Source organism: Haemaphysalis longicornis, unplaced genomic scaffold, assembly GCF_048455015.1.
Source record: "Haemaphysalis longicornis isolate Haplotype H1 unplaced genomic scaffold, Haemaphysalis longicornis Haplotype H1 scaffold_3, whole genome shotgun sequence".
NCBI lineage: Eukaryota > Metazoa > Arthropoda > Arachnida > Ixodida > Ixodidae > Haemaphysalis > Haemaphysalis longicornis.
Window position 1 is genome coordinate 221,402,040 of NW_027526335.1, and position 24,032 is coordinate 221,426,071.

General features: G+C 52.2%; 2 protein-coding genes across 3 annotated transcripts in view; one reads left to right on the forward strand and one right to left on the reverse strand.

Annotated features, from left to right (window-relative positions):
• The window catches only part of Arr (low-density lipoprotein receptor-related protein 6), a 105,131-nt gene extending 95,933 nt beyond the window's left edge, over positions 1 to 9,198 (forward strand). Inside the window, exon 15 of the mRNA XM_077705076.1 lies at positions 7,793 to 9,198. Within this exon, the coding sequence (XP_077561202.1) occupies positions 7,793 to 8,953 (1,161 nt within the window). The 3' untranslated portion in view covers positions 8,954 to 9,198. The remainder of the gene's footprint in view (positions 1 to 7,792) is intronic.
• On the reverse strand, positions 9,082 to 22,638 carry Crim (QVR superfamily protein crim). 2 transcript variants are annotated; one of them, XM_077705077.1, is made up of 4 exons: positions 22,306 to 22,638; positions 17,497 to 17,640; positions 16,302 to 16,572; positions 9,082 to 13,902 (listed from the first exon to the last, which is right to left on the reverse strand). In XM_077705077.1, exons 1-4 carry the CDS (start codon positions 22,352 to 22,354, stop codon positions 13,893 to 13,895), a joined length of 474 nt encoding a protein of 157 aa, XP_077561203.1. In that variant the 5' UTR covers positions 22,355 to 22,638; the 3' UTR covers positions 9,082 to 13,892. The 2 variants fall into 2 exon arrangements, with proteins under 2 accessions (XP_077561203.1, XP_077561205.1); XM_077705079.1 differs by lacking the exon at positions 22,306 to 22,638 and adding an exon at positions 21,638 to 21,808.
• Positions 22,639 to 24,032: the final 1,394 nt, after the last annotated feature.

Consider the following 24,032-nt stretch of genomic DNA (forward strand, 5'->3'; position numbering starts at 1 on the left):
TTAAGTCCACAAAGTCAGGGAAACGGCTCGTGCCACGTTCAAAATATTCCCAGCAAGCACTACTTGCATCGCGCAGAGTAACATCTGGCTGCAGTAATAAGGTACAGCGGCAACTTCTGTTGCCGTCTTTAAAGGGGCACTGACACAAAAATTTTGCATCTTGTTTTTTTTTGTTGCGATAAGTAGCTAGTGACCTACTTATAACCTGTAGAAACCTCATTTGCTTCAGCGTGCGACGTTTGTTTAATTAGAGGCATTTTCAATGCGGCCAGTCGTAGTTTCGGTTTCAGCAGCTGCCACGAAACGATGGATTTTGTGTGAACAAAGCTGACCACGTGACCGTCGGAGGGATATCACAGAGCAGAGCTGCCGTAGCACTGGCGAATCCGCATCGCCGGCAGTTTCTGCGAAGGCCCCCACGTACTGACCTCGTGAGCCGCTTAATTAAAAAGCGACCGTGGACGTGGCGCAGGCGCTGCGAGTGCAAATGCTACCGCAGCTAAAGAACGACGCGCGACGCCCAAGACAGTGGGTGGCAAGACGCGCTGGGAGAAGCCGGCCGGTCTGCCTACAGGTCCGCCTACAGATGTGTTCGTCTTAGCACTGCGGCGGATATTCGATTGCCACTCTTGTAAGCGGTGCGGATGACGATTTTTAATGCAACCCGCCATCGTATCATTAACTCCTTTCTCATATAAGCTGCCATGGTTTGGACTTCGGTACAATTTTGTGCAGCGGTAACGAGCTATCAATCGAGCTACCTGCGCCGGCCTGCGCCACTTCGCGGCCAAGGCCGTCGCCTGTACAGCGACCGTCCGGCTCGCTCAGTGGGCTTTTCGTGTCTCCGGCACGTTTTCGCGTCCCGTGTAAATAAAAAGTAATAAAAACAAAGTGCCTGGAATCGCGGTAGAACTTTGGTCGAGGCCAGCTGCCCGATGAACAAAGTGCCTGGAATCGCGGTAGAACTTTGGTCGCGGCCAGCTGCCGCGACCACTGCACATACCTTATGCGAGGTTGAGTCGTACGTCGCTCGAGAAAGATAATCCAGACCATGGGAAGCACTATCCACCCGCAGAAGCACAACGTCGCATGTCATCGCGAAACAAAGGCGACCACAACACACACACCATCGCCTCCTGTAATGCCAAACGCATCTCGCCCTTCCCAATGGGAATGAATGATACGCCTGCAGTGCCCACATGTCGCGAGGTGGGGCCCCGAGCTGAACCGGGATCACGGAACCGTAACTGACTTCTAAGCGGTTTGTGCCTTGTTGCCAAGGCAACCGATGTTAGAGATTGTCAAAGAAATGGCGCTCGCTCCAGCGCTAGAAAGCTCAGAGCCGCAGCGGAGAATGTTTTGCCAACGTTGCCGCTCTCCACCACGCGTCGCCCCAAGCTGAACTGGTCACATTATTGAAGCGTTTTGTACACTGGTTCTGTATCGGTTTAATATGACTTTTTCACATGCCGCCGGCCGGAATTACCACCGCCGCAAAATAAGACCCGGCACCAGCGGGGCCACATCTGATACGGCGCTTTTTGGATAAACAGTGCGCGGTGCATGAAAGGGACCGAGCGCACGATCCACCCGAGCGGCTGCGAGTTCACCGCCGATTAAAAGTCACGTGCTGCCCTGCAGCAACGCACACCGCGAAAGGGCAAGGCCAGGCCGCCGCCCAAATGCGGCCAGATTTTTCGTTCGCTTTTTCAGCCTTGAGCGGAGTGAGGGATTCAAGGTGCCAACAAAGCTTGCCCGTAGCAGACGGCAGTATAAGCAGCGCGATAGCGGAAGTACGTCACCGCCGAGGAGCGCAGCATCACGGGAGGGAAGTTTTCGCGCCGTCAACAGCGGAGAGTAAGTCGAAAGGAGGAGGAAACGTGGAGCGACAATAATGCGCGGTTTTTGATTTACGATTTCTCAGCTAATACTCATCGCTTTACCAAAATTCTTGTGGGAGGAGATTGCAAATACATTGCTTTATTTGGGTACATGTACATCCATGCATCGGCGGAAGGTATTTCAGGACCCCTTTAAGTTGTAACCGAATATAGCATAAAATTGTTGGCTTATGGCGCTCTGTCCAGGTCGCACCTTTATTACGCTTCCGTGGCCTGGAACCCGCATAAAAAAAAAAAAAAAACAAGACATATTAACAAATTCGAGCTTATACAAAGGCATGCTGCTTCGCTTATAATAATATCTATATTGCCCCCCCCCCCCCCCCCCCCCTTTTTTCTCGACATACTCATGCAGGGCAAAAAAATTCCAACGCTGAAATCAAAGCTACAGGATTCGATTCGTTGCCGATAGTAAAACCCTATAAATTGAGCCCCCGTTAATTTGGAATTTCAGTTAACTAGGACTCAGCCTCCTGTCCCATCCAAATTCTGCATTGTTCTATGGGTGAAAACTCTCGTTAATTTTTGGAGACTCGGCCGCCACAGTTCGGTTAATGTGGACTTTCGCCGAGTTCAGGTGGGGAAATAGAAGCGCATTCCACCGCGTCCACGCTTCAGTTAATTCGGATTCACAGCATAAATCAAAGAAACACCTAAAATCTTCGATATCGGAATGGGGTTTGAACGAGCTTGTGTACATCTCGGAAGCGCGCGCGCGCATTCCAAAAAAAGAATGCATGGTGTACGTTCACAAGTGAATGGCAGAATGCCCATCGCTGTGGCAATGAAAATAGGCGACAACCACGGTAGAGTGTACTAACCACAGCGACCAGCCATGCGTCTCTTGTGTCATTGCGTCGGAAAATGGCCATTACTGATTTTTTTCTTTAAATATAACAGTTTGGTGATGTTGAAAGCATCTTTCAGTTGTTATGACCGCACTTACGATAATTTGGACCCTCGGGTAAATTGGACATTCTTTGCGTTCCGTGAAATCCGAATTAATGGGATTTTACTGCACTTGGTGGTGCAAATTGTGCATGGACCCATCGACTTATCTGACCCCTCTTATCGCAGCCTGTATGGTAATACCACCATTTTAAGATCTGCCCCATTGTTCGGACGCACAAACACTCGCGAATATTATTTTTTGCGGGAACAATATCCCACCGGAACAGTTTCCTGGCTGCCCCATTTACTTCTTACGATTTTTATAAAGAAATTGATCAGCTTTTTCAAATGCAGTAATTCTGCTCCATGTTGTGTTTTTTTGCTTGTGTGCGTTTGTTCTTCGACTAAACGTTGTGCAAACATTGTCCATTTGCACAGCGCTAATGGGTGTACGGGCCGTTTGTCGAAAGGCAATTCGTTGCAGGACAAATTGGTGACATAGGGACGTTCGTCGTAGGGCTGTATGTCGGGGAAAACAAAAAGCTTTTTGTTAACTTGAGAGCACAACGGGCTATTCGAAAACGGGCATCAAACGAACACGTGGCTGACACACTTGTCATCATTGTTTCGTATATATCTTGCCACCAGAACACGCTGGTGTTCACAAACAGCGCACTTGGTGCTCGCTCATCTGTGTTCTGGAGTGACCTCCGATACTGCACGAGTCGAACATTGATACACCTGCCTGACTGGCCAATATGAACGTTATCGCATGACAATGGCATTTGTAGTCACGTGTACGTTGGTAAAACAGGGAAGTTTTTGCATTGACTGAAGGAGCGAGCACCAACGTGAGGTTAAAAATAATAACCACGAACACGCGCACAGATTCCCACAGGATTGACTGGGGCAACACCGCTATTTTTAGCTCGGGAAAAGAACGTGCCATTCCGGCGGCTGCTGGAATCGCTTTTCCTCCAGTCAGCACCAGCCATGATGAACCGGATGGGTGGAACTTTGCCAGCCGTCTACGCACGCTCGTTACGTCACAGGCTGGCTACGTGACTGACGACGACTTCTTGTCTTACTGATATATTTTTATAAATGGTCAGTGTTGGTTTTTCTTTTGTACAATGGCAGTGAGTACACAATGCCCGTGTTACTCCAAAGTGGGCTAATCTTATTCGGAGCAGAAAAAAGTACTCTAACCCTGTAACGTCCAACAACATTCTTCAAGCCATGCGATAAATGGTGCATGCTTTCATTCTTTCTGCAGCAAGACCATCTTCCCCAGATTCCGCTGTCGCACCCACCACTTTTATTAGCTTCGGGGCAGTGCTCCGTAAAAGTGGCCGTGTTAAGCCTAGTGCTCTGCATCTGGAAACTGTCCCCAGTTTTATGCACACAGGACTTCAAACGGCAGACTGGAATGCAGAAAACTTGACTCCACTTCTCACCCGCGAGATTTAAAAGTTGTTTCGCAAATGGAGGGCACTGTTCCCAGCAGACACGTCCTGGTTCCAAACACAAGTGCAAATCAAGGAATTGTAGGCAGCCCTTTGTCTAGCTCCCACGTGGAATTTCAGCACATCAACCACTCGGTGTGATGCATTGCAGTCATCCACAAAGACAAGAAAATCATCAATGCATCTCACAATTATGATAGCTAATCCATGCAGGTTCTGCTGATTCTGTCTGTCATTTGCACCGAGAAAAATATTGCCAAGGGCCACCCTGGAAGCAGTACATATCCCATACACAAGGCAGATCCAACCCCAATCCATACAGTGAGCGGACTTGACCTCTGGCTGCGCCGCTTTGCACATTTAAAAGCGCTTTTCTTGAGTCTCATCAGAATCAAGTGTTTCGGCAGCGTATGCTTTGGATGGCTGAGTTGACAGTCTGCCTCGACATGCTCATTCTTCTGGCGACGTCAGCCTGATTCTGCTTGTTTGGCACTGATCTGACAGTAAAATCTCCTTCCGTTGCTTTTTGCACACAAGATAGCCACCGGCACTCGCAATCCATGGTATGCTGACTGTTGGTTAGGCCTCGAACAACTGTAGCAGCGACAAAGCCAAACAAGGGTGGTGTGGCGATGCTAGCCCGATTTTCTCCACAGAGCAGCAGCTCGTAGTCGTGGTACTCGCTTCACTGGGTGGGCTTAAAGGAGCCATGAAGAGAAAATGCAAGTTGGTTTTATTCGAAAGATTTCATGTTTTATAGTGCTCCCAGCGCTTGTCCGGATACAAACGGTGCTTTATTCACTGAGAAATTAAACAATTTAGGTTAAAATTTTGATTTTCCCGCTCAATCGTGCGTTTTCGTGGTCCCAAGTGACATCACTGAAACCGACCGCTCTGCAGCCTAGAGTACCTTCATTCACGCATCCGCCGTACAGGGTAGAGACATGTATACGCTGGCGCCGCCATTTTTGGTTGCTCGCTCGCCGCCGAAGCAAGTCATTGTGTCAAAACCGCGCTAAAATTATCGCCACAATGCGGTTTACTGAAGAAGTTTGAATCATATTGTCTGTTTCGCGTTGCTAGGCCTCGTGGGAAACGAAAAGAATAACGCGCTGAGCCCGTTGGCCCAATTGCGGCGGCACGGGACCGTTCGAAGGTTGTCTCCACCCTGTACAGCGGTGTTGGTTTGATCCCGCGTTTCTTTACGTTCCGTAACCTAGATGGCGCCACCATACCGTGGCAAGCATTTGGTTTGTTTTTGCCCGCATTTAAACCTGGCTTGTTTTTGTTCTGGGAGAAAATATTCGTTCCCTGAAACAGTGCTCGCTCGACAAATGGGGTCACGTAAGACACCGTTGCTTGCGTCAATCGGCCAGTGTCGTCTGAGACAACCCCAAGCCCCGTAGTGCTGTGCAGCGAAACCAAGTATGCTGTGCGCAGTACGAACAGCAGAACGCATCAGTACTTCTATGTTTATATGTGCTTTCGTAACTTCCACTGTTTGTCCCATCATTCTTATTGCTTTGTAAAGAATGTGCCCTAAATTTAAGCGTAAATCGCTCGTTCGTCTAGTTTGTAAGTTCTACCTAATTTGCGTCTGCTTCTGCCAGCCTCCGCCAATCGCAGAGCTTAGCTCATGTGACGACATAGGTTCTGTTGCGGGAAATGAGCTGGTGGGTCGCATGACCATTCCCGTTTTTCCTAATTATGTAGCTTATTTGAGCGAAGTTTACGTTAACTCTTTCGCTACCGCAGAAAATTGACCAATTTTGGGGGGTCCAAGAAAACATTTTTTTTTCTGCTAAAAAATTATTTAGGCACTAATTGCAGGAGCATAAAATGCAGATTATTTAACGGCCTTTCCAATAACACCAGTTTTTTAAAGGTTTTCATATATCATAGTTGTGAAAAAAAATATCAAAATCAAAAGTTTTGTCAAGTTGTCGAAAAAAATGATAAAAAAGGAGTTGTGTATATCAAACCACCGGTAGTAGAAAAAAATTAGAATATACATTTTGCAGGGAAACATTTCAAAAACACACCCTAAAAAAATGTCGACTTGCGCGGAACAGTTTTTCAGATATAAAAAAAAAAATGTTAGCACGCACGGTGCTCGTGTCATGCGGTGAAGCCCAACCTCTAATTCAAACTGTGCAATTTTGGGTGGTTCCCTGGAATAAATCTGGCGGTTTGACGTTATCAGAGGCACCAATTTGCCCCCACATAACGTAAAAACATCTTGTCAATGGCTGACTTTGCATTTACAGCGAGCACAATATTTGGGACAAGCACGCGATGCAGAAAAAAACATGCATGAAGTTGAAAACGGAACGCCGTGGCTGATGTTTGTTGTCGTTCACGGTCAGTTATCTCTCAAAACATAAAGCTGAGCTTTATTATCATCTTCTTACTCGCAATTGTAGCCTTGCTCGCAAAAATGAGGTACGATGAGCTAGAATCGTCCCCTGCGATCTTTGGCCGAGTAGCAGTCGCGCGCTAAAAAAGATCAGCACAACGAGCCTCCTCTATTGCAGCGCCACCTAACATTTTTCAAATGAAACAGTACAAAAACTTATCAGAGACTCCGTCCGAATAGACAGTTCAACTAAGCAGCAACATTTGACACCCGGATATACCCTCGCATGAAAACGAAACTGGAAGGCGAACAGCTGGCAGTGTAAGGCCGGTTTGAAGCGCTGTCCTCGGCGGAACAGATATCTGGCGACTGGGTGTGACCTTTTGACTTGCATCTGAAGTTCTTATCGCAGAAATCGGGTTAGGGTGGGGGGAAATGAGGAGCGGCGTGCTTTGTTCGAGGATCAGTCGCGGACGCTTCAGGCGCCATGGCAGTTAGCCTTGAAGTTGGGTAACTGCGTAGTTGCGCTAAATATGAATTTCGCGATGCAGAAACAAAACCGAAACTGTTGTAAACTGTTTGGGAATGGTCCTGGGGTAAGTAGAACTACCAGAGTACTTAGGACAACTTGCGCAAAGGCAATAAAACTGCCTAAAATCATAAAGTAGCTTTGCAACCAGGCACTGCTTGACATTTTCAGCCGATTTCTGGGATTATTACTGTCAGAGCGTGAACCTGACGATTGAAAATCGTTTGCTAGTTCCCCATTCACGCCCTGATAGCAAAAAACAAGCGCTGGTGCAGAGTAATTACGAGTTGCACGCATTCTTCGTTGGTAGCCTTGAGGCGCGATGACCACGCCCCTTTTCCACAACCAGGTGATTCAAAAGCGTGTCAAAAATCACGTTTCCGTTGCAAAAATGAAAACAAAACTGATTTTGAAAGGCCATTTTCTGATCTAACTCCGAACAGCTTTACTTGTTCGAGAAACGCCTGGAACGCTATGAAAAGGCGCTCCCAAAAGTATCGATCAAATTGATCGATTTTGATAGGCGCGGTAGCGAAAGAGTTAAAAGTGGTGTCAGTATGATTCTAACGAGACAATCTTTTGAATGAACCAAACTTGTGTTTTCTCTTCATGGCTGCTTTAATGGGCTGACGTTCCTCCCCGCAGGAAGGTGCTGCTGTCGAAAGTGCAGGCGAACGCGCTGGCCGTGCTGGGGCCGCACCTGTTCATCCTGGACCGGACGGAGCAGTCGGTGCTGCGCGCCAACAAGCTGACGGGGGCGGAGGTGCAGCCGCTGCAGGTGCGCCGGCCGCACCTCAGCGCCCTGCTGGCCGTGCGCGGCCGCCTGGCCGGGGGCCACCCCTGCGCAGGACACGCCTGCTCGCACCTGTGCCGCCCCGTGCGCGGGCGGCCCCAGTGCGCCTGCCCGCCGGGCCTGGCCCTCCGGGGCCCCTCCGAGTGCGTGCCCGCAGCCCCCTGCTCGGAGCGCGAATTCGCCTGCGCCTCCGGCGGCTGCGTGGCGCTCGAGGCGCGCTGCGACGGGGCCGCCGACTGTGCCGACCGCTCGGACGAGCGCGACTGCCCGCCCGGCTGCGCCCCCGGGGCCGAGTTCCGCTGCCGCGACGGCGGCTGTGTGCCCAAGCCCCGGCTATGTGACGGCAACGCGGACTGCGCCGACCGCTCGGACGAGTTGTGCTGCGGCGCGGACCGGTTCGCGTGCCACTCTCGCGACCAGTGCATCGACCGCTCGCTGGTGTGCAACCGGCGGCCGGACTGCGCCGACCGTTCGGACGAGGTGGTGTGCGACGCCGTGAGTGCGGGGGGCCGGCCTGCCACCACCACGGTGGTGCTGGTGATAGTGTTTGGCTCGCTGACCGTGCTGCTGGCCATTGGCCTGTGCTGCTACCAGCAGCGAGCGCGGGTGGCTGCCGCGGCCGCGGGGCACCCGGCACCCGTGCCCCATGCAGCCTACCGCATGCTGCCCTACCCAAAGCCCGCGGCCCCCGCGCGGCCGGCGCCCTCGAGCACGGCGTCCAGCAACGGCACGGCGTACCCGCGCGAAACGCTCAACCCACCGCCCAGCCCCGCCACGGTGCGCTCGTACGGGGGCGGCCCCACGCCCTGCTCGACGGACGTGTGCGACGACAGCGAGCCCTGCCCCTGCCGCTTCCGCTGCGACGACTCGCTCTACGACTCGGACCCCAACCCGCCCCCGCCCACGCCCCGCAGTCGCGGGTGCGTCTCCGATGCCAGCTGCCCGCCCTCGCCCCTCAACGAGCGCGCCTGCTGCCACCCGCCCCCGCCGTCGCCCGTGCCTGAATCGGACTACTGACCCCCCTTCCCCCAGTGCAGTTTTTGGAAGTGCAGCAGCCGTGACTGCCCCGTGTGTTGTACCTGTAAATCGTCTTCCCTTGGCTTTTGCCAGCAGCTTTGCGTGTGGAGAAGGACAACAACTCAGGATGGTGTACAGAAACTTGTATTTTTATTATGGGTGGGGCATTTTTGTACAAAGTGCCATGTTTTTATGAGCCTGCAAATATGCAGCGAAATAAAAAAAAAAGAGATTCATGTCAAGAAGGGCTCTGGTTTCCCACAGCCTGGACGGATACAACATGCGCGCCGATTGCACGCCCTCTGCAATTCCACAAGCAGCACAGGGCTTGCCACTAAGCATGGGATGCCGTGCAGGAAGGCGTTCCCTTTCACGTGGCAGCCCCGCTAAAAGCAGACCGTGTACGGGCCTCTTTCAAAGCTGAAGGCCTTGTGTAGAAAAAAACATTCACTGGGCTCGGAAGACCTACAACAAGAGCTGCCGTGGCAGCACCTTAGCCTCCCCTGCTACCCACGCTCAATGTTCCGAACATCGCCAAACTGACAAAATGTCCCAGGTAAGAGTGCACGCTGCTCGCGTTGTTTCTCTTGCGATCACGACACCACGTGGCTGAATCCACCCGCAGGGCACCACGAATGGGATGAACAAATGGTACGCAGGAGCCCCGTTGCAGCCTGCACCGCCCACATTTCTGTCAAATGCTGGAGCTATTGGAGTAATGGGGCTATCTAATGCAACAGATCAATTTAACAAGCAACACTTGCAAAGCTCACACCAGGGGAGCTCTTCAGCACAACGTACCCAGGGCTTTCTTTTGAGGCCTGAAAATGCGCTCTGCCCCCAGTGGCCATCACTGTTCCTGGCCCACAGCAACGCAAGCATGGAAAGACAGCTGGTACACAGGCCAAGGCGCAATCGCTACTGGAGGGTGTTCTGGCTTCTGCTGGTGCGGCCATTTGGTCAAATGCTTCCACCACGAGGCAGCCAGTCATGCACAGGCCGACCTTTGAGGCCCTGCTCGCTTCGAGGGCGCAACTGATGGGGGCACCACAGGGCAGCAGCACTGCTTTCACATTCTGCTTGCGCTTTGTGGTGCATGGGTTGTTTTCGCAGCAGACGGAATTCGTTTTCAGGCACCACAAATACAGTGTTTACGTCAGTTCCAAATCTTGTCGATCGTGGGGGAGCTTAACTGCTGCATTTTGCCAACCAGGCAGGCCCTCAGTGAACGGTGGTGGCCCGTCAGTTTGCCTAGGGGAACTGTGGTGGGTCAGTGCTTGCGTGACTGCTTGCGTGCACTTAGGAGACACGAGTTTGGGGTTTTCAGGCTCCAGAGAATGGGTGCTGCTGCTCCTGTCATCCTGTGGCACTCGAGAGGGGCCCAGCACTGTCACACGCAGTAGAAAAATCCTGCCCACAAATATAAAAACATTAAGGAAGCTTCGCTACCTTCAAGGAAGCCTTGGAAGTAGCAAAGTTGTACGCAACCTTCACGACAGTCCACGATTGCAGCCGATTTGCTCCCTCGCTGCCGCAACAGCCTTACCAACTACAGTGGAATCTCGGTCATACGAATCTCAAGGGGCGGCAAAAATATTCGTATCACCCGAAAATTCGTATCATCAGAAAACGAGAAAAAATGGAATAGTGCCGCGCATGTGACAGGCGGCGGCAACATGGCGTCAGCTGTTGCCGTGAAGAGGTGCAAGTAGCTTCAGCGACCGCTTATAACCTCTCGTTAAAACGCAGCTCAAGGTGTAAACAAAATTGCTCATGCGGGAAAGAGCTCACAAATTGGGAGAAAACTGCTCTATAAAATATCATCCGCGCCAAATATGCGCCGCGGAGGTGGCACAGCCAGCTGCTGCGAGCGCTTCGAAATTGCCGCCTAAGGCACATGTCTCCCCATTGGCGCCAGTCATGATGCTCCTCCCACTGACGTTCGCGGCAACGTTGGCGGCAACCGAGGCTGAGCACGGCCGGGCTAGGGCGGCGGCGCACGCTGTGTCGATACCAAAGCGCGCACGCCGCCAGCTCTAGCCCGGCCGTGGGCAGAGGCTGGCGCCGGAATGCCGGCCCGAATCGTCAACGCGGGCGTGAAAATAATACGCGCGCAACGCCGACGCGCACGAATCGCATGCGGTTCGGAAAATGACGCCCGACGTGCGCTGCAGTGGGAGGAGCCTGCCGACTTGCGCCAATGGTAAGGTGCGCTCAACGCTCCGGACAGGCCGGTGGCCCCGCCGGAGACGTTTAGGCCTAACACCCCAGCAGATATTGAATGGGCGCTTTCACTATCGGCGCGGAGAATGTTTTATAGTACCGTTTTCACCTACATTATAAGCTCCTTTACCGCTCAAGCAACTTCGTGCGTGCCTTGAGCGATATTTTAGAGAGCGCTTGGAAGCGGTCGCTCGAGCTCCCGACACCACTTCGCGGCCGAAGCCGCCATGTTGCCGCCGCCGGGCGCGGCGCGTGCAGGTGGTTACGCGGCAGGGTCAGCGCGCCTGTGGCGTGCGCGGCGCGTTTTCGCGAACAGAAAACGCTCCATGCGGTTCACGCTCAATGCTTTTGTGCCCGCGCGCAACCAAGGCCGCACGGCCGCACCAACACTCCCGCCTCCCGAGTCCCGTCCACGCCGCAGTCGTCTGCTAGCGGCTCGCGTGTTCGTATCACCCGCACCGGAGTGGTAAATGCGTACGGATCATCCGAATTTTTTTACATTGCATTCAATGCATTTTTGCCGGGGAATTTTAAAAATTCGTATGACAACGAAATTCGTATCAACCGAATTCGTATCACCGAGATTCCACTGTATGTTGATCTACCAGACACAGGTTCGAATCCTGCCGGTGATTTCGTCTTTGTACTGTTATACCAAGTTTTGTGAAACGCTCAATCAACGAACTGTTAAACAGCTTCACTGTAGAAATCTAAATACTTGGGCGATCTAGTAAGCTGTCTAGCAGAATCTTGTCTTGAGCTCCAAAGAGCAAATCGGCAAGGATGGGAGCCACGCACCAGCCAACTCCTTGTTTCTGCGGGTAGATTTCTTTGTTGTACGTAACATACATGGACGGTGATACAATTTAACACTTTCGTGACCGTGGACAAAGTGGAAGTTTTTGGGCAGCCCATGAAATATTTTTTCCTGCCACAGAAAATGATTGAGGCTCGTGTAAACTATGCCGTTCGGACTGGACTGCAAGGTAAGCTATAAAATGGTAGAGTCCTTCCAACAGTATTAATTTCAAACAACAGACTTATTACGAATATTATCGAGACAAAGTAACAAAAAAAAAAAAATGAAGTGACGAATCAAAGTAGTCTTCCGTGTCTGTGCTGCTACCATCATCCAGAGACAACAGCTCAGATCCATCGGAATCCGTCAAAAGTTGCCGTTCCCGTGCAGCATCGGCGAGCAGCATCGATGCCCAGCAGTGAAACCACAGGTGACCGAGTGCGAAGGAGAACAAACAATCGAAAGTGAAACTGATGAAATACTTCCTCGTTTACCCTTTGCATTGCGTTAGCGGTTCAGAAGCGCTCGAGAGTGCCAAAACTTGAATTGTGTATTCATCGGTAACATACTGTCGACGGCAATAGGCGTGGTCACGAAAGTGTTAAGCAGTTGGAACCCTGTCATGTCGTCTCGAAATGAACTAATGCGCATGTGGAAGTGTTGTGCTCTGCCCTATGGCTTGTGCTGACATCAGCCAGAGAGGCCCCAAAGGAAGGCGGTTGCAATGTCCGCCGACTACCACAGAGTCTGCCGCACCAGCAAAAGCTGCGAGGATAGGGAAAGCTGGTGGTGCTGCCGCCTCGGAGGGCAGGGCAAGTTATCGACGCCTTTCTGTGCCGTGTGCAGTTGCAACCTGCAGGAAAACGCTCGGTTGGCAGTCTGCGCTTGCATGCAGGTGTGGGCCCTGTGCCAAAAATGTGCGCAGTCCACACCTTGCCACCAACCGGCATGTAAAAAAAAAAGCTCACAGCTGCTCGGAACAAGTTTCACGCAGAGGCCTTCTGGGTCTCGTGACCCAAGCCTGGCATGGCGCGCCAAGCAGAGCGCCAATGAGACCCCGGTGCAGTCAACAAAGCTTTCAAAGGGCACACCTGGTGACAGGCAGAAATGACACAAGCAAGCACTCACTGCTCATTTGTTGGCACACGCGACAACCTTAGAAAAACATGGTGCCGATTGGCATGCCCCCTTTCTCGTCAAAAGCAATTTTGCTAACACACTTGTCTGATGTAAACTTGCATGATCTAGCCCAGCCCTGGGTGTTGCGTGGGTGAGTAGAGCAACCCGCTCCTTCCTTCCCTCGACCACGTCGGCCTCATCTGCGCACTGTAGATAGTGCCAGGCTCGGGGGTCACGTGGTGCACGGTGCTTGGCTGGCGGGCTTGCTCGGTTGCCGTACAGGGCTTGAAGCGGGCACAAGCTGGGTGCTCCCTTTTTAAAAAAAACTTGGGATTTTAGCTGGAGGTTCCGAAATCACATGGGCATAGTAGTGTAAATAAGTTCTTAGCCTAGCTGACGCGCGAGACCGGCATTTTTGATCATGTGACATCCCGGCTTTGGTGCGGTTGTATCATCGGGTTCCACTGCCTGGCAGAAACAGTGTGGCCGAGCTACATAAGCACTTCTCAACGAGAAAGCGAGTTGCTCAGACTAGCTCGCTCAGGTCTGCACCCGTAACCTTTCAAGCTTGCAATGGCAACCAAAACTATCGCATCATCTTGCAACGGAGCTCTTGGCATGGATCCCTTGCTGTCAGTCAGTCCCAGCTTGCCACACCACTCCCTCGTCCCCTCGGGGTTTCTGGGCCACCAACACACCGTCTGAGCACAGATCAGGCGGTGCTTGCCAAAGCAGGCCTGGATGAGGGCAGTCCTCGCAGCATCGTCGTCGTCAGCCAGGGATGGTCCTGCCTCTGGGTCAGCACAGCCTGCAGTCAAGGGAACAGGACTCAGCACGCCTGGCAAGCAGCCTGTGCAGCTGTGAACCACACTCTGGTCCAACAGCAAACGATGCTTTATGCAGAGAGAATAAACACTGGCGGAGCCATCCACTGCTCAAAAGACAGTGCCGGGTAGAAAGAATGGAGGCGGGTGCTGTGGGGATAGGCCTGGCGCTCACAATGTCGGCAAGGTTGGACTCGCAATCGCGGCTGTGGCTGAAAAAGCCATCATTCACTTGAAGAAGGCGCAGCAAAAAATCTATCAAGGACTTCTTCTCTGCGAAGTGAGCTGCCAGCTCCTGCGCTGTCAATCGATCACAGGTGGGCCGTTTGGCAAGAACAATTCCTTGCTGCTTTTTTTTTAGCTTGTGTAGCGAAGACTACAAGACGCCACTGCCGTGCACCATCGCAGATCATCATCGCTGCGATGCTTTTGGTACCTATCATCATCAGCAGGAGCTTCTGAAGAAGAGGTTCCGCTGGCTCGGCACCACCCCTTGGCTCTCTCATTGCTTCCTCGGTGCTCAGCTCTCCTGAGCACCAATAAACCCCTCTACACTTGGTTTTATCTGTTTTTTTTTCTTGCATGGCGGGCTGCTGTGAGTTTCAGTGGTGGGTACATCCTCTCTTGCTCGCAAATTGTCGATAGAAACGGACACTGGCTATAACGAACTAATGGCATAACAAAGTAATTGCGACCCCTTCTTCAACTCCGTTATAATGAGGTTTCACATTACTGACCAGGAGCAAGAACATGGCTGCGAGGAAATTAGGAAGAGAGCAGGTGCATGTGTGGCTGGCGAAAGGGGCTTTCTGGAAGCAGTTTGTACCTGGTTCGAGGAACATGTGCGTATTTGTTCAAGTCAAACGCAACACAATTAGTTGGAATTTGGCGCTTGACCGGTGTTTCTTGCGGCACATCACACAGCAGGGAGGAGAAGGGGAAAGGGACGCATACCGTATTTACACGATTGTAAGACGACCCTTTTTTTCAAATTTGACAATCCAATGTTGGGGGGTCGTCTTAGAATCGAAATCGAACCATGTACCGCTTGCAACGACAAGAGAGACAAGAAATCAGGGGTGCTTCGAGGTGTGAACGGCTTTGCGCGCTCATTTCCATGGTTACGGTAACCATTTCATACATTCTGGCGTCAATAAAAATGATGCACCTTTTGTAAGTTGGACCTAGAGCGACTAAACTCCCACTATCGCGTTCGGAAGTGTACTAAGCAACGTGATATGATAGTGGCTACGTTTGCACCGTGCATTGAATAAAGGGATTCGCTAATGCTCATTTTGTTTATTAGAGACCCCGACGATAAAGCCGGTCGTGTTAGAGACGAACAAAATGCTTCGTGAAAGCGAGTAACGCGCTCACGGAAATTGCGAGCGGCTGCTTCCGTCAGCCGCCATGTTGTTTTAATCACGATCGCGCGTGGCTGCTGCCGATTGCTTCGATTGTCATCTCGAATAGTTTCCCGCTCAACCCAAAGCGCATAGTTTTCCGCGAGCTTATACAAAAGCTTTTCTTTTTTTAGCATCTACTGCGCGCATTACGAGTGCCTTTATGACGAGCGCACGGCTCTTGAGGGAGCACCGATAATCGATGGAAGAGCCGCCGTAGGGGGGTATTGGCGGTTGACGGAAGAGCTTCTCTTTGTGATACAATTTTCTAAGCGGGCGCGTCATTTCGTCAGGAAGCCGCGAACTTACGCCAAGCGGGCGTGTGAGGAGAGCCTCCCTGGCTACTGTGTGCGGGTGGGTCCTCTCCGCATGGGCGGGCGTACCACGCGATGCCGTGGTGCGGTCGTTCGCGAAGTGTGGACTCACACTTGACGACGACGTGCTGTGGGACTGCAGCAGCAATGACGGCAGCAGCACCAGCGAGGACGACTCCAGCGACGATGAGTAATCCTCCGCAACCACGTGAATAAATTTCCCTTGTGTAAAATGCGCACGTTTTTTTTTTTTTTTTTTTTTTTTGAGATGCGATTTTGGGGGGTCGTCTTACATTCGAGTCGTCTTACAATCGTGTAAATACATTTTGGGAAAGCCTCCATTCAGCACTCAAGACCTTCCCCTGTTCCAGAAACCCCAACAGGCAATGGGCGTGCACAGCAAAATAGCACAATGCTCGGCTCGGGTTGAAACTGAATATGTTCAAAGCATTTCGAAGTGCAAGAGTGGGAACAGACTGTTGTATCGACATACTCAAACATGCCTCGTTCAGAGTATGTGCAAAATATACCCCTTGGTTTGACCCTGGAGCGCATTTTTGAGCGCATATGGCCAAAATGCACGCGTGGCTTCCTTCGGTTGCGGTTTTGGGGGAAGCCCTCGTCAAGCATCTTTCACAAAGCGGCAAGGGAGGAGGAGCAGCCCACCTGCTGGCCAGCAGCAGCAGCAGGAGGAGGAGCAGGGTGGGGGGGGCCAGGGGCCGGGCGGCGTTGCACCAGTAGTAGAACTCGCAGAAGCAGTAGTCGACGGAGCGGTAGTAGTCCCGCTTGAGCTCAAGCTCCTTGATGCCGTTGTCGACGTAGACGGCCAGCTTGGGGCTCTCGGCAGCCGGCCGGCAGCCCTCGTACGTGTCCGCCGGGATGTCGTGCCGGTACGCCTCCAGGTTGGACAGGCAGTCGCGGGTGTACAGCACCTCCCCTGCATGGCACGGTCACTGCACTCGCGCCACTTCTGTTGCGCGACAACCTCGCCCAGCGCTGCAGCCCAGGCAAGCAGTGCACACGCACATCTAGTGCGCAACACCCACCGGGGCACGCACGAGAGGAAAAGGTGCTCTGCCACACTGCGCTGCACGGCCCCGGTGGCGGCTACGCGTTGGTGCATGCTCCAGCACAACTGGCGCTGGCCACTTTTGAGCAGGCCTGCTACACCTCGCCGATGGGATCGAAAAGCGGAAACGTACTGCAGGAAAGCCACCTTTACACAATGGTTTCCACACGAGGGTGACAGCTCAAGACAAAATGTTTCCCGTGGTCGCAATCGAACCTGGGACCCTCGCATCGTGAAGTCTCTCCGATTGCAAGCAGTTGGGATTTTGGACTCGCGGGAGTCCAAACCTTCTCAGAAAAGGGCTTTGATCTGTATCCCTGGCTTTGCCCGGCCATGCCTCCTTTCTGTTTTTCCCACGAGCCAGTTGGTGCAGAATGAGATTACAAGGCCTGCCCAGAAAAGAAGCGACTCGGGAAGGACTGCAGCGCCCTGCTGCTTCGGTAGGGCCCCAGTGAAAGCTCTGGCCCAGGACCACTCCGGGCACGCGTGTCACCCTTTTTATTCACACGGCGACAGCTGCTGGGCCTGTCGCGACCGTCGTCAGTTTTTCGGCCCTTCGTGTCTCCACGATCTCGTTCACCGAACCTGAGCCAACAGCAGCGAGCCAACAGCAGCTCTGTCCCACACTCGTGCATACAGCGCCTGATTTAGTCCCCGAGGGACCCCGAGAGCATTCTGGTTCCGGGCACTTGGTGGCCCGCGGGACCCGTGCATTTTTGCGCCACGGACTGATGCTGTGGGAGGGGACAATTGCTGCTTGCACTCTCCCGAGACCAGCAAAGGGCCACTCACCGCCCTTGCGCTCGACGATCTTGACGCACTTGTCGTCGGGCCGGGGGCAGGTGATGGCGTGGTGGATGAGCCAGTTGACCTCCTCCTTGCAGCCGGGCTGGTTGCTGATGCACGAGTAGCACCACATCTCGCCCCGCACGCCCGCTGCACGCACAACAGACCCCCTCGCATCAGATGTTTCCTCCAGCTTCGCATGCACGCTTGGAATGGCTGGGGCGACTGGCACATTTCAGCACGGACAGTGTGTGTGCAGAGCTGATTTACATATTCATGGCCTGACGTGGCCGCTGCAGTCAACGCACAGACCACCGGAGTTTCTGAAATGTGCTGCAGAGGGAAAGTAAAGGCCAGTGCACGTGTCTCTTTTATTCACAGGGGTCCCAGAGCTTTTCCGGCACTGAGAAATCACACAACTGGGCCAATTTTCGACTTCCCCACTAAAACATGTATTTCATGATGTCAGCAATGACAGGTACTTAAAACAAATGTTAAGCATGCCGACTAGGGCTGCAGCGGACGCAAAACGTCTTTTGTTGCTTCGTTTACCGTCAGTCCTTTAAATGGCCCCACAATACCACTCACTTTGCGTGAAGTTCTGAGCAACTCCGTAATTTATTTTCCCAGAGAACGTCTATGGTGGGAGCAGCTCTGGGCTACTTGGAGTTTTCAGAACTGCTTTGAGCGGGCCAAAAAAAAAAGAGAGAGACCGTTTGTTTTTGACCAGATTTGCACTTGGCTCATTTTTGTTGCAGTTGATGGTAATTGTTTCGTAAAACATTGGGTACGCTGCACAAACAGGGTCACATAAGACAATGTCGCTTACGCCAATGTCATGTGAGACAGCCCCAAAATGCCGGACTGCTGTGCAGCTATAACAAGCATAGTGCGCACAGTAAATAAACACTGGCGCTTCTATGTCTATGTGAGCATTCATGACTTCCATTGTTTACACCACCATTCTTACTGCCATAAAAATAATATGCATTATATTTAAGCGCAAATAGCTCATTCTGCAAACTTATAAGCCCTGCCTAGCTTGCGTATATAGGCCTCAGCCAATTGCACAGCTGCCGATAATACGTCATAGGTTCTAGTACGAGAAATGAGCGAGTGGGTCGCATGGCCACTTTGCTGATTACATAGCTTATGCGAGCGGTGTGCGTCAGCAGTGGTGGAGCCAGCGTTATTCCAACCTTCCGGATGGACCAAACCTGCCTTCGCCTCCACGACCCCTCCAACACGGGCGAACATGACTGTAGACCAGCGTGCTGAGCAAATGCCGAGTAACGAAAAGTGCCCCCTCCGAATCACCGAAAGCAAAAACGCTGACCACAGTCCCTGCCCTGCGACGCACATAATGGGGCTCCTGGATTTACAGTCTGAGGACTCCCCGAAGCCATAGGGATACATGGGAAAATCGAATGCTTCTCAAGGAAAGTCCGAGACTGTAAATCAAAGAGTTTCTGTGCTAGAGATAAGGATGACAGTGTTGTGCAAAGGTGGCACGAAGAATGGTGGGATCTCCAGCAGCACACGCCTCAAAGGGGCCATGCAGCACTTTTCGAGAGGCTGTCTCATTAGAATCACGCCATTAAAAGATGTGGCACAGAAAAAACAAAACTATTTCAGCTTGGCACATGGAAAACAGATTTTCTTTCATACAATGCGAACAATGGGGTTGTTCCCTTCCTCCCCCCTGCGGGCCAGCAGCAGCAATGCACTTCCCTCGTGTGGAGCGTTTTTGGCGCACTTTCCCAACGGCCAGGCCATTCGCTGGCCAAGTGCAACGCACAATGTTACCTCCAGGCTGCAATGCGCAATGTTACCAGCAAATGGCTCAGTGACGGCCAGTACCACTTTTTACCATGCAGGCAAGGACAATAGTTGCTGATGAACCTATCAGGCAGGTCGACGCCACCCATGTGCTTGTTGCACGACGCTCGGCTGGGGCACTGGAACTTGCTTTCGTTACTCTTGGCTGTAGCGGGTGGCTCTGGCAGTTGGGCAAATATCCGCAGAGTTTCTCCGTGCGGCGCACCGCAGCAATAGCGTGAAAACTCCCGTGAAGTTGTCCCCGCATAATTTTCTTCGCTTCTTAATAAAACTGAGCTTTTTTAAAGATGTTGTTAGCAAATATTAGCGCTTTTTTTGTATACTTTAATACCTATAGCTTCCGAAATTAACGTTGTGTTCCCTACCCAAATGGGAACATTGGTGCCCAATGGGTTAAATAAGCTATAGCAATAGGAAAAAAGGGGAATGGCCATGCGACCCGCTAGCTCATTTCCCGCAACAGAACTCCTATGACGTGGTCATACGCAGGGGTGGAACAAGGTACGTGGATTTGGGAGCAGGCCTTTTGGAGCAGGCTCGAAGCAGCCAGGAAGGCCATCTGGCACAGGCCGCTGTGTCAGCCCACTGTTTATATTAGGCGTTCCGCAGTGCCTAATCCAAACAGGTATTGTACTATATCTGCAAATTAATATTACTGTAACCGAAATTAAGATCAGCCCCAGCGACTGCGCAGCGTTATCACCATTCAATGGGTAGGGGGAAGGGGGTCGCATAACAGGCCTCGCTTCGTGTCCGGTAGATGGCAGTGTTGAGTGAACTCGCGGCGGCATTCTGTAAAACAAGGCGTTTGCTTGCATTTTTTCGATCGAATAGCGGTTTCAGTGTATGCGAAGAAGAACATGGCTTTGTTCTCGCCCGTCACAGGGTTGCGAGAGTCAACGAACGTAGGCCATCGACTACGTAACGAGAGCGTGTCTGAAGGCATAATTAATGCTGTACCATCCTCCACATAAGCAAACCTAAGCATAAGTTCACAGGTGAAAATGAGTAACTACGTTACAGCAAAGTCGAACCGAATTAACTAGCGAGGCCAAAGCGTCCATGACCCTGTTTGTCCAATACATGTAGCTACGCTTGTCAAAAAATTCACCTCCAATAATCTACAATCCTTTATGTGAATATTCTGTTTTCTATCTCGTTGCGATGTGACACACAAACATTTCACTCACTTTTGGGGACTTTCCATTGATTGTGGCGCAGCGGCCAGATTTAGACCATCGGCTGTGTGTCCGGTCGGTAAAAGAGCAACACGTGTGCGCTCCGGCGGAATCGGGGGGGGGGGACAGCGGGTCGCGGCTTCAGATGAGACTGAAGGCCGGCCTCTCGGAACCGCGCGGCCGCGGCGGTGCACGCGACTCGAGACCTCCGGAGGAGAGAGAAACGGGGAGTCGTATTTGGGCAGCGGTAGAGGATGGCTGTCCACGGAACGCTCGTCCGAACGACGAAAGGCCTGGGGCCTCCTTCGTCAGGATGTAGCAAAGAATAAACGTCCCTTTCATCGTCACCGGTCCGCAGTCTGGCCTACCTCGCAAGAATACCCCATGTTTCACGAAACGATTACTTTCTAGTGTAGCAAAAGCGAGCCAGGTGCAAATACGGTCAAAAACAAAGCAACGATGGACAATGGTCCGCAGCTCAGTATGGCAGCGCCATCTAGGTGGACTGACGGGAAGCAAGGCTGCAGAGCCTAACGACGCACTGCAAGTTCGTTTCAATACACCCCCTTGTGACTTCATGGCAGACATCACGAAAACACACGATTACGAGGGACAATTAAAATTTTAACTTGAACTGATTAATTTCCCAGTGAATACGGCATCGTCTGCTGCCGGATAAGAGCTGGGGGGCACTACAAAACACGAAATCTTTCGAATAAAACAAACTTGTATTTTGTCTCCACAGGCCCCTTTAAAGGAAAATACCTCTCGGAACTTTTTCGCTTGTGTTTGGCAGCATGCGATGCCCTGTTTTTGTTAGGAAGCACATAACTAAAGCTGGCACGTGTAGCGGGTGGCTCCAGTTCTCTTTGACGCAAAAGCGTACGTCACACACAGTGAACACAGACTGCCTCGCTACAAAGTAATGCTCCAAAAGCTGCCTAAGAGCAGTGGACACCAGCACAATGGCTGGTGGGTTCCACAGCTGATGGTGCCTCTAACCTCTGAGCGTTGCTGCTGGTTGTGCAGACATAAACCATGGAAATAAGTACGGCGTTCAATTGCACAAGTCTTCGTACCATACTGCCAAGCAAAACATGCAAATGAAACCAACTGAAACAACAGCTTACCACCAATAGTAGCGTTAGAATCACATGAGCCTGAATTAATGTGTTTCAGAAAAACGCGAGCTCCCCACACCCGTTTCTACATTCACGGTTCGTAATGCCGCAAATCGCAGCGCACGGAAGTGCGTGGGGCGGCGATACCCAATTTCACGTTTTTGGAATTTTCTGCATTAACAATCAACTACAGTAACAAAGAAAGCTGGGCGAGTTTTAAAGGAAGCGCGATAAAACGACAACCAGGAGGCACAAATACTCCTTCCTGCTGTATTCGTTCCTCCTGGTTGCCGTTGTTTTTTCGCGCTTCCTTTCACCTCGACACAACTGCTGGTCGACGGCACTATCCGGGAAAGCAGCGGCTGAAGAGTAAAGCTTTGTTTCATGCAGGCTCCGCTAATTCCCAGAAAAGTGCAACAGGTGGCGACGGGCGACGCGCCCAGTAGACGCGCCCTGGGTGCACACAGCGTGCACGGTGGAGCCGCTTAGAAGAGTATATATACAAGCCGCGATCCATCGCCACCACGTTCCAGAATTCTGTCGGTGCGCGCACGCTGGTGGTCAATTAAACGGCGCCGAGAAGGCCCCGCGTGACGCGCCAACGGTCCGCGCGTGCTACGAATTCAACGGGGGAGCATCGATGCTCGTTTCGCTTCGTACCGGACGAAGCAACTCACCGAAATGGCACAGGGCTAGAACCACGACGCTCAGCGGCACGGCATTCATCTTCAGCGGCGGCTAATCTTGGGACATCAAGCTACCACGGCTGTCATGGGCGCCCTAATTTTAGCTGCTCGAAACAGCGGCTATGGCACGCCCCAGCCCAGCAGCCAACGTTGATGCTGTAATGAAGAATGCCGGCGGCAGATGGCGGCGTGGTCGCCAGCGCACCATGCCAGCGCAGGTCTTCCGGCCTGCGTAGACGGCGTAACCAGCGAACCAGGTAACCACTGATCGCCGCGGCTCCGCGGCCTGTGGCGGCCTGGGCCGACGTCCTGTGGCTTTCTCGTTGACTGGCCGGGAGCGTGCGCGCAGCTCGCTGCCAGGAAGTTATGCAAATACGCGCTTCCGCATTTGACTGACCGTACGTTTCAGACAGCGACGTCACATGCCGCTGAACTCGGCGGGCTAATTTTAAACTTCGCTCCGGCCGATGTCGTCGCGTTCATTATCCTTTTGCGCTCGCCTGGTCGCCTCGGAGACGCAGCCTAAATTTTACGGTATTCCACTGGAGCGGCAGTCAGTATGGAGCGAGCAAGTGCAAGCTTTTGCTGCCTCTCCCGCATTCGCCCCCCTCCGCCGGGTTTCTTTCTTGGCGCGCGCATTTGTACTGACACTGCTGACACATCTGGCAGCGTCCGCGATAAACACGCACCGGGGTTGCCCCATAACCGGCGCGGTGCACAGCGCCCCACGACGGTTCGTACCAGCACGGAGCACTGATCGACAAATTGAGCGGTTCTACTGGTTCTACCCAAGAGCCATCTCTTGGGCTATGAGAGTAACTCGTGGAAACGTTAACAAGTGCCGAGAGAGAGAGAGAGAGAAACATCTTTAATGGGCAAGTGAGGTCAGCCAGGCGTGGCGCCCGTCTTGCTACACCAAATGGGGGTGAAGGTGTGATGAAAATTAATGAAAACTCTCACTTACACATGAATACTCAAACACACAGACGCACACACAATCAGGCGATATAGTCATTTGTCTGAGAGTTCATAGCTCACTGACAAGTCCAGTGCTCCGGAGGAAAGTTAAGAGCACTTTTGTTGCACGACTTGCCATGCCGGTTGAAAGCCAGGGCCCAAGGAGGTGACTCGAAGAGATCTGGGCGGACGCGGGCAGGCCCAGAGAAAACTTTGCTGTGGTACGCTCAAGCTCATAGCGAGGACAAGCGCAAAGAACGTGTTTCAGGTACTCACGAGCTGTACAGGTAGGGCACAGAGGTGAGGAAACTCGACGTAGTTTAAAAAGGAAATGCTTAGTGTAAGCCACATTCAGACGTATTCGATGCAGGACAGCTTCATCTCTCTTGCACAGACCGCTTGGCATCCGAAATCGACACTCTGGGTGTATTGTGTGCAACGGATCGTAGGTATTATTTGGGTCGGTCCACAGCAATCGCTGAGAACGCTTGGCAAGCGATGACGCCAGAGTTGCTTCGTCTCGCCTTGTGAAAGGCACTGGAGTAATAATTGGGCTTAAATGCGCTGCTTCGTCGTTGCCAGCCACTGCAGAACGACGACGTGGCGGTTGTTTATTGCCTGCGTGTGTAGGCCATTAATTTCTTGAGCAAGCTGCTCTTGTGGCAGCACCATGAGGTGCTGAAGGGCTGCTCGAGAGTCGGTGAAGATTGCCCATGCCTGAACTGGAGCAGTTAAAATGTGTTCCAGTGCAGCACGCAGGG

Excerpts from the sequence above, each read along its gene's own strand:
- Crim (XM_077705077.1), bottom strand. The coding sequence starts at position 22,354 with ATGAATGCCGTGCCGCTGAGCGTCGTGGTTCTAGCCCTGTGCCATTTC. Across the intron at positions 17,641-22,305 it reads TCTAGCCCTGTGCCATTTCG|CGGGCGTGCGGGGCGAGATG; the intron begins GTGAGTTGCTTC and ends TTGTGCGTGCAG. Across the intron at positions 16,573-17,496 it reads GATCGTCGAGCGCAAGGGCG|GGGAGGTGCTGTACACCCGC; the intron begins GTGAGTGGCCCT and ends CGTGCCATGCAG.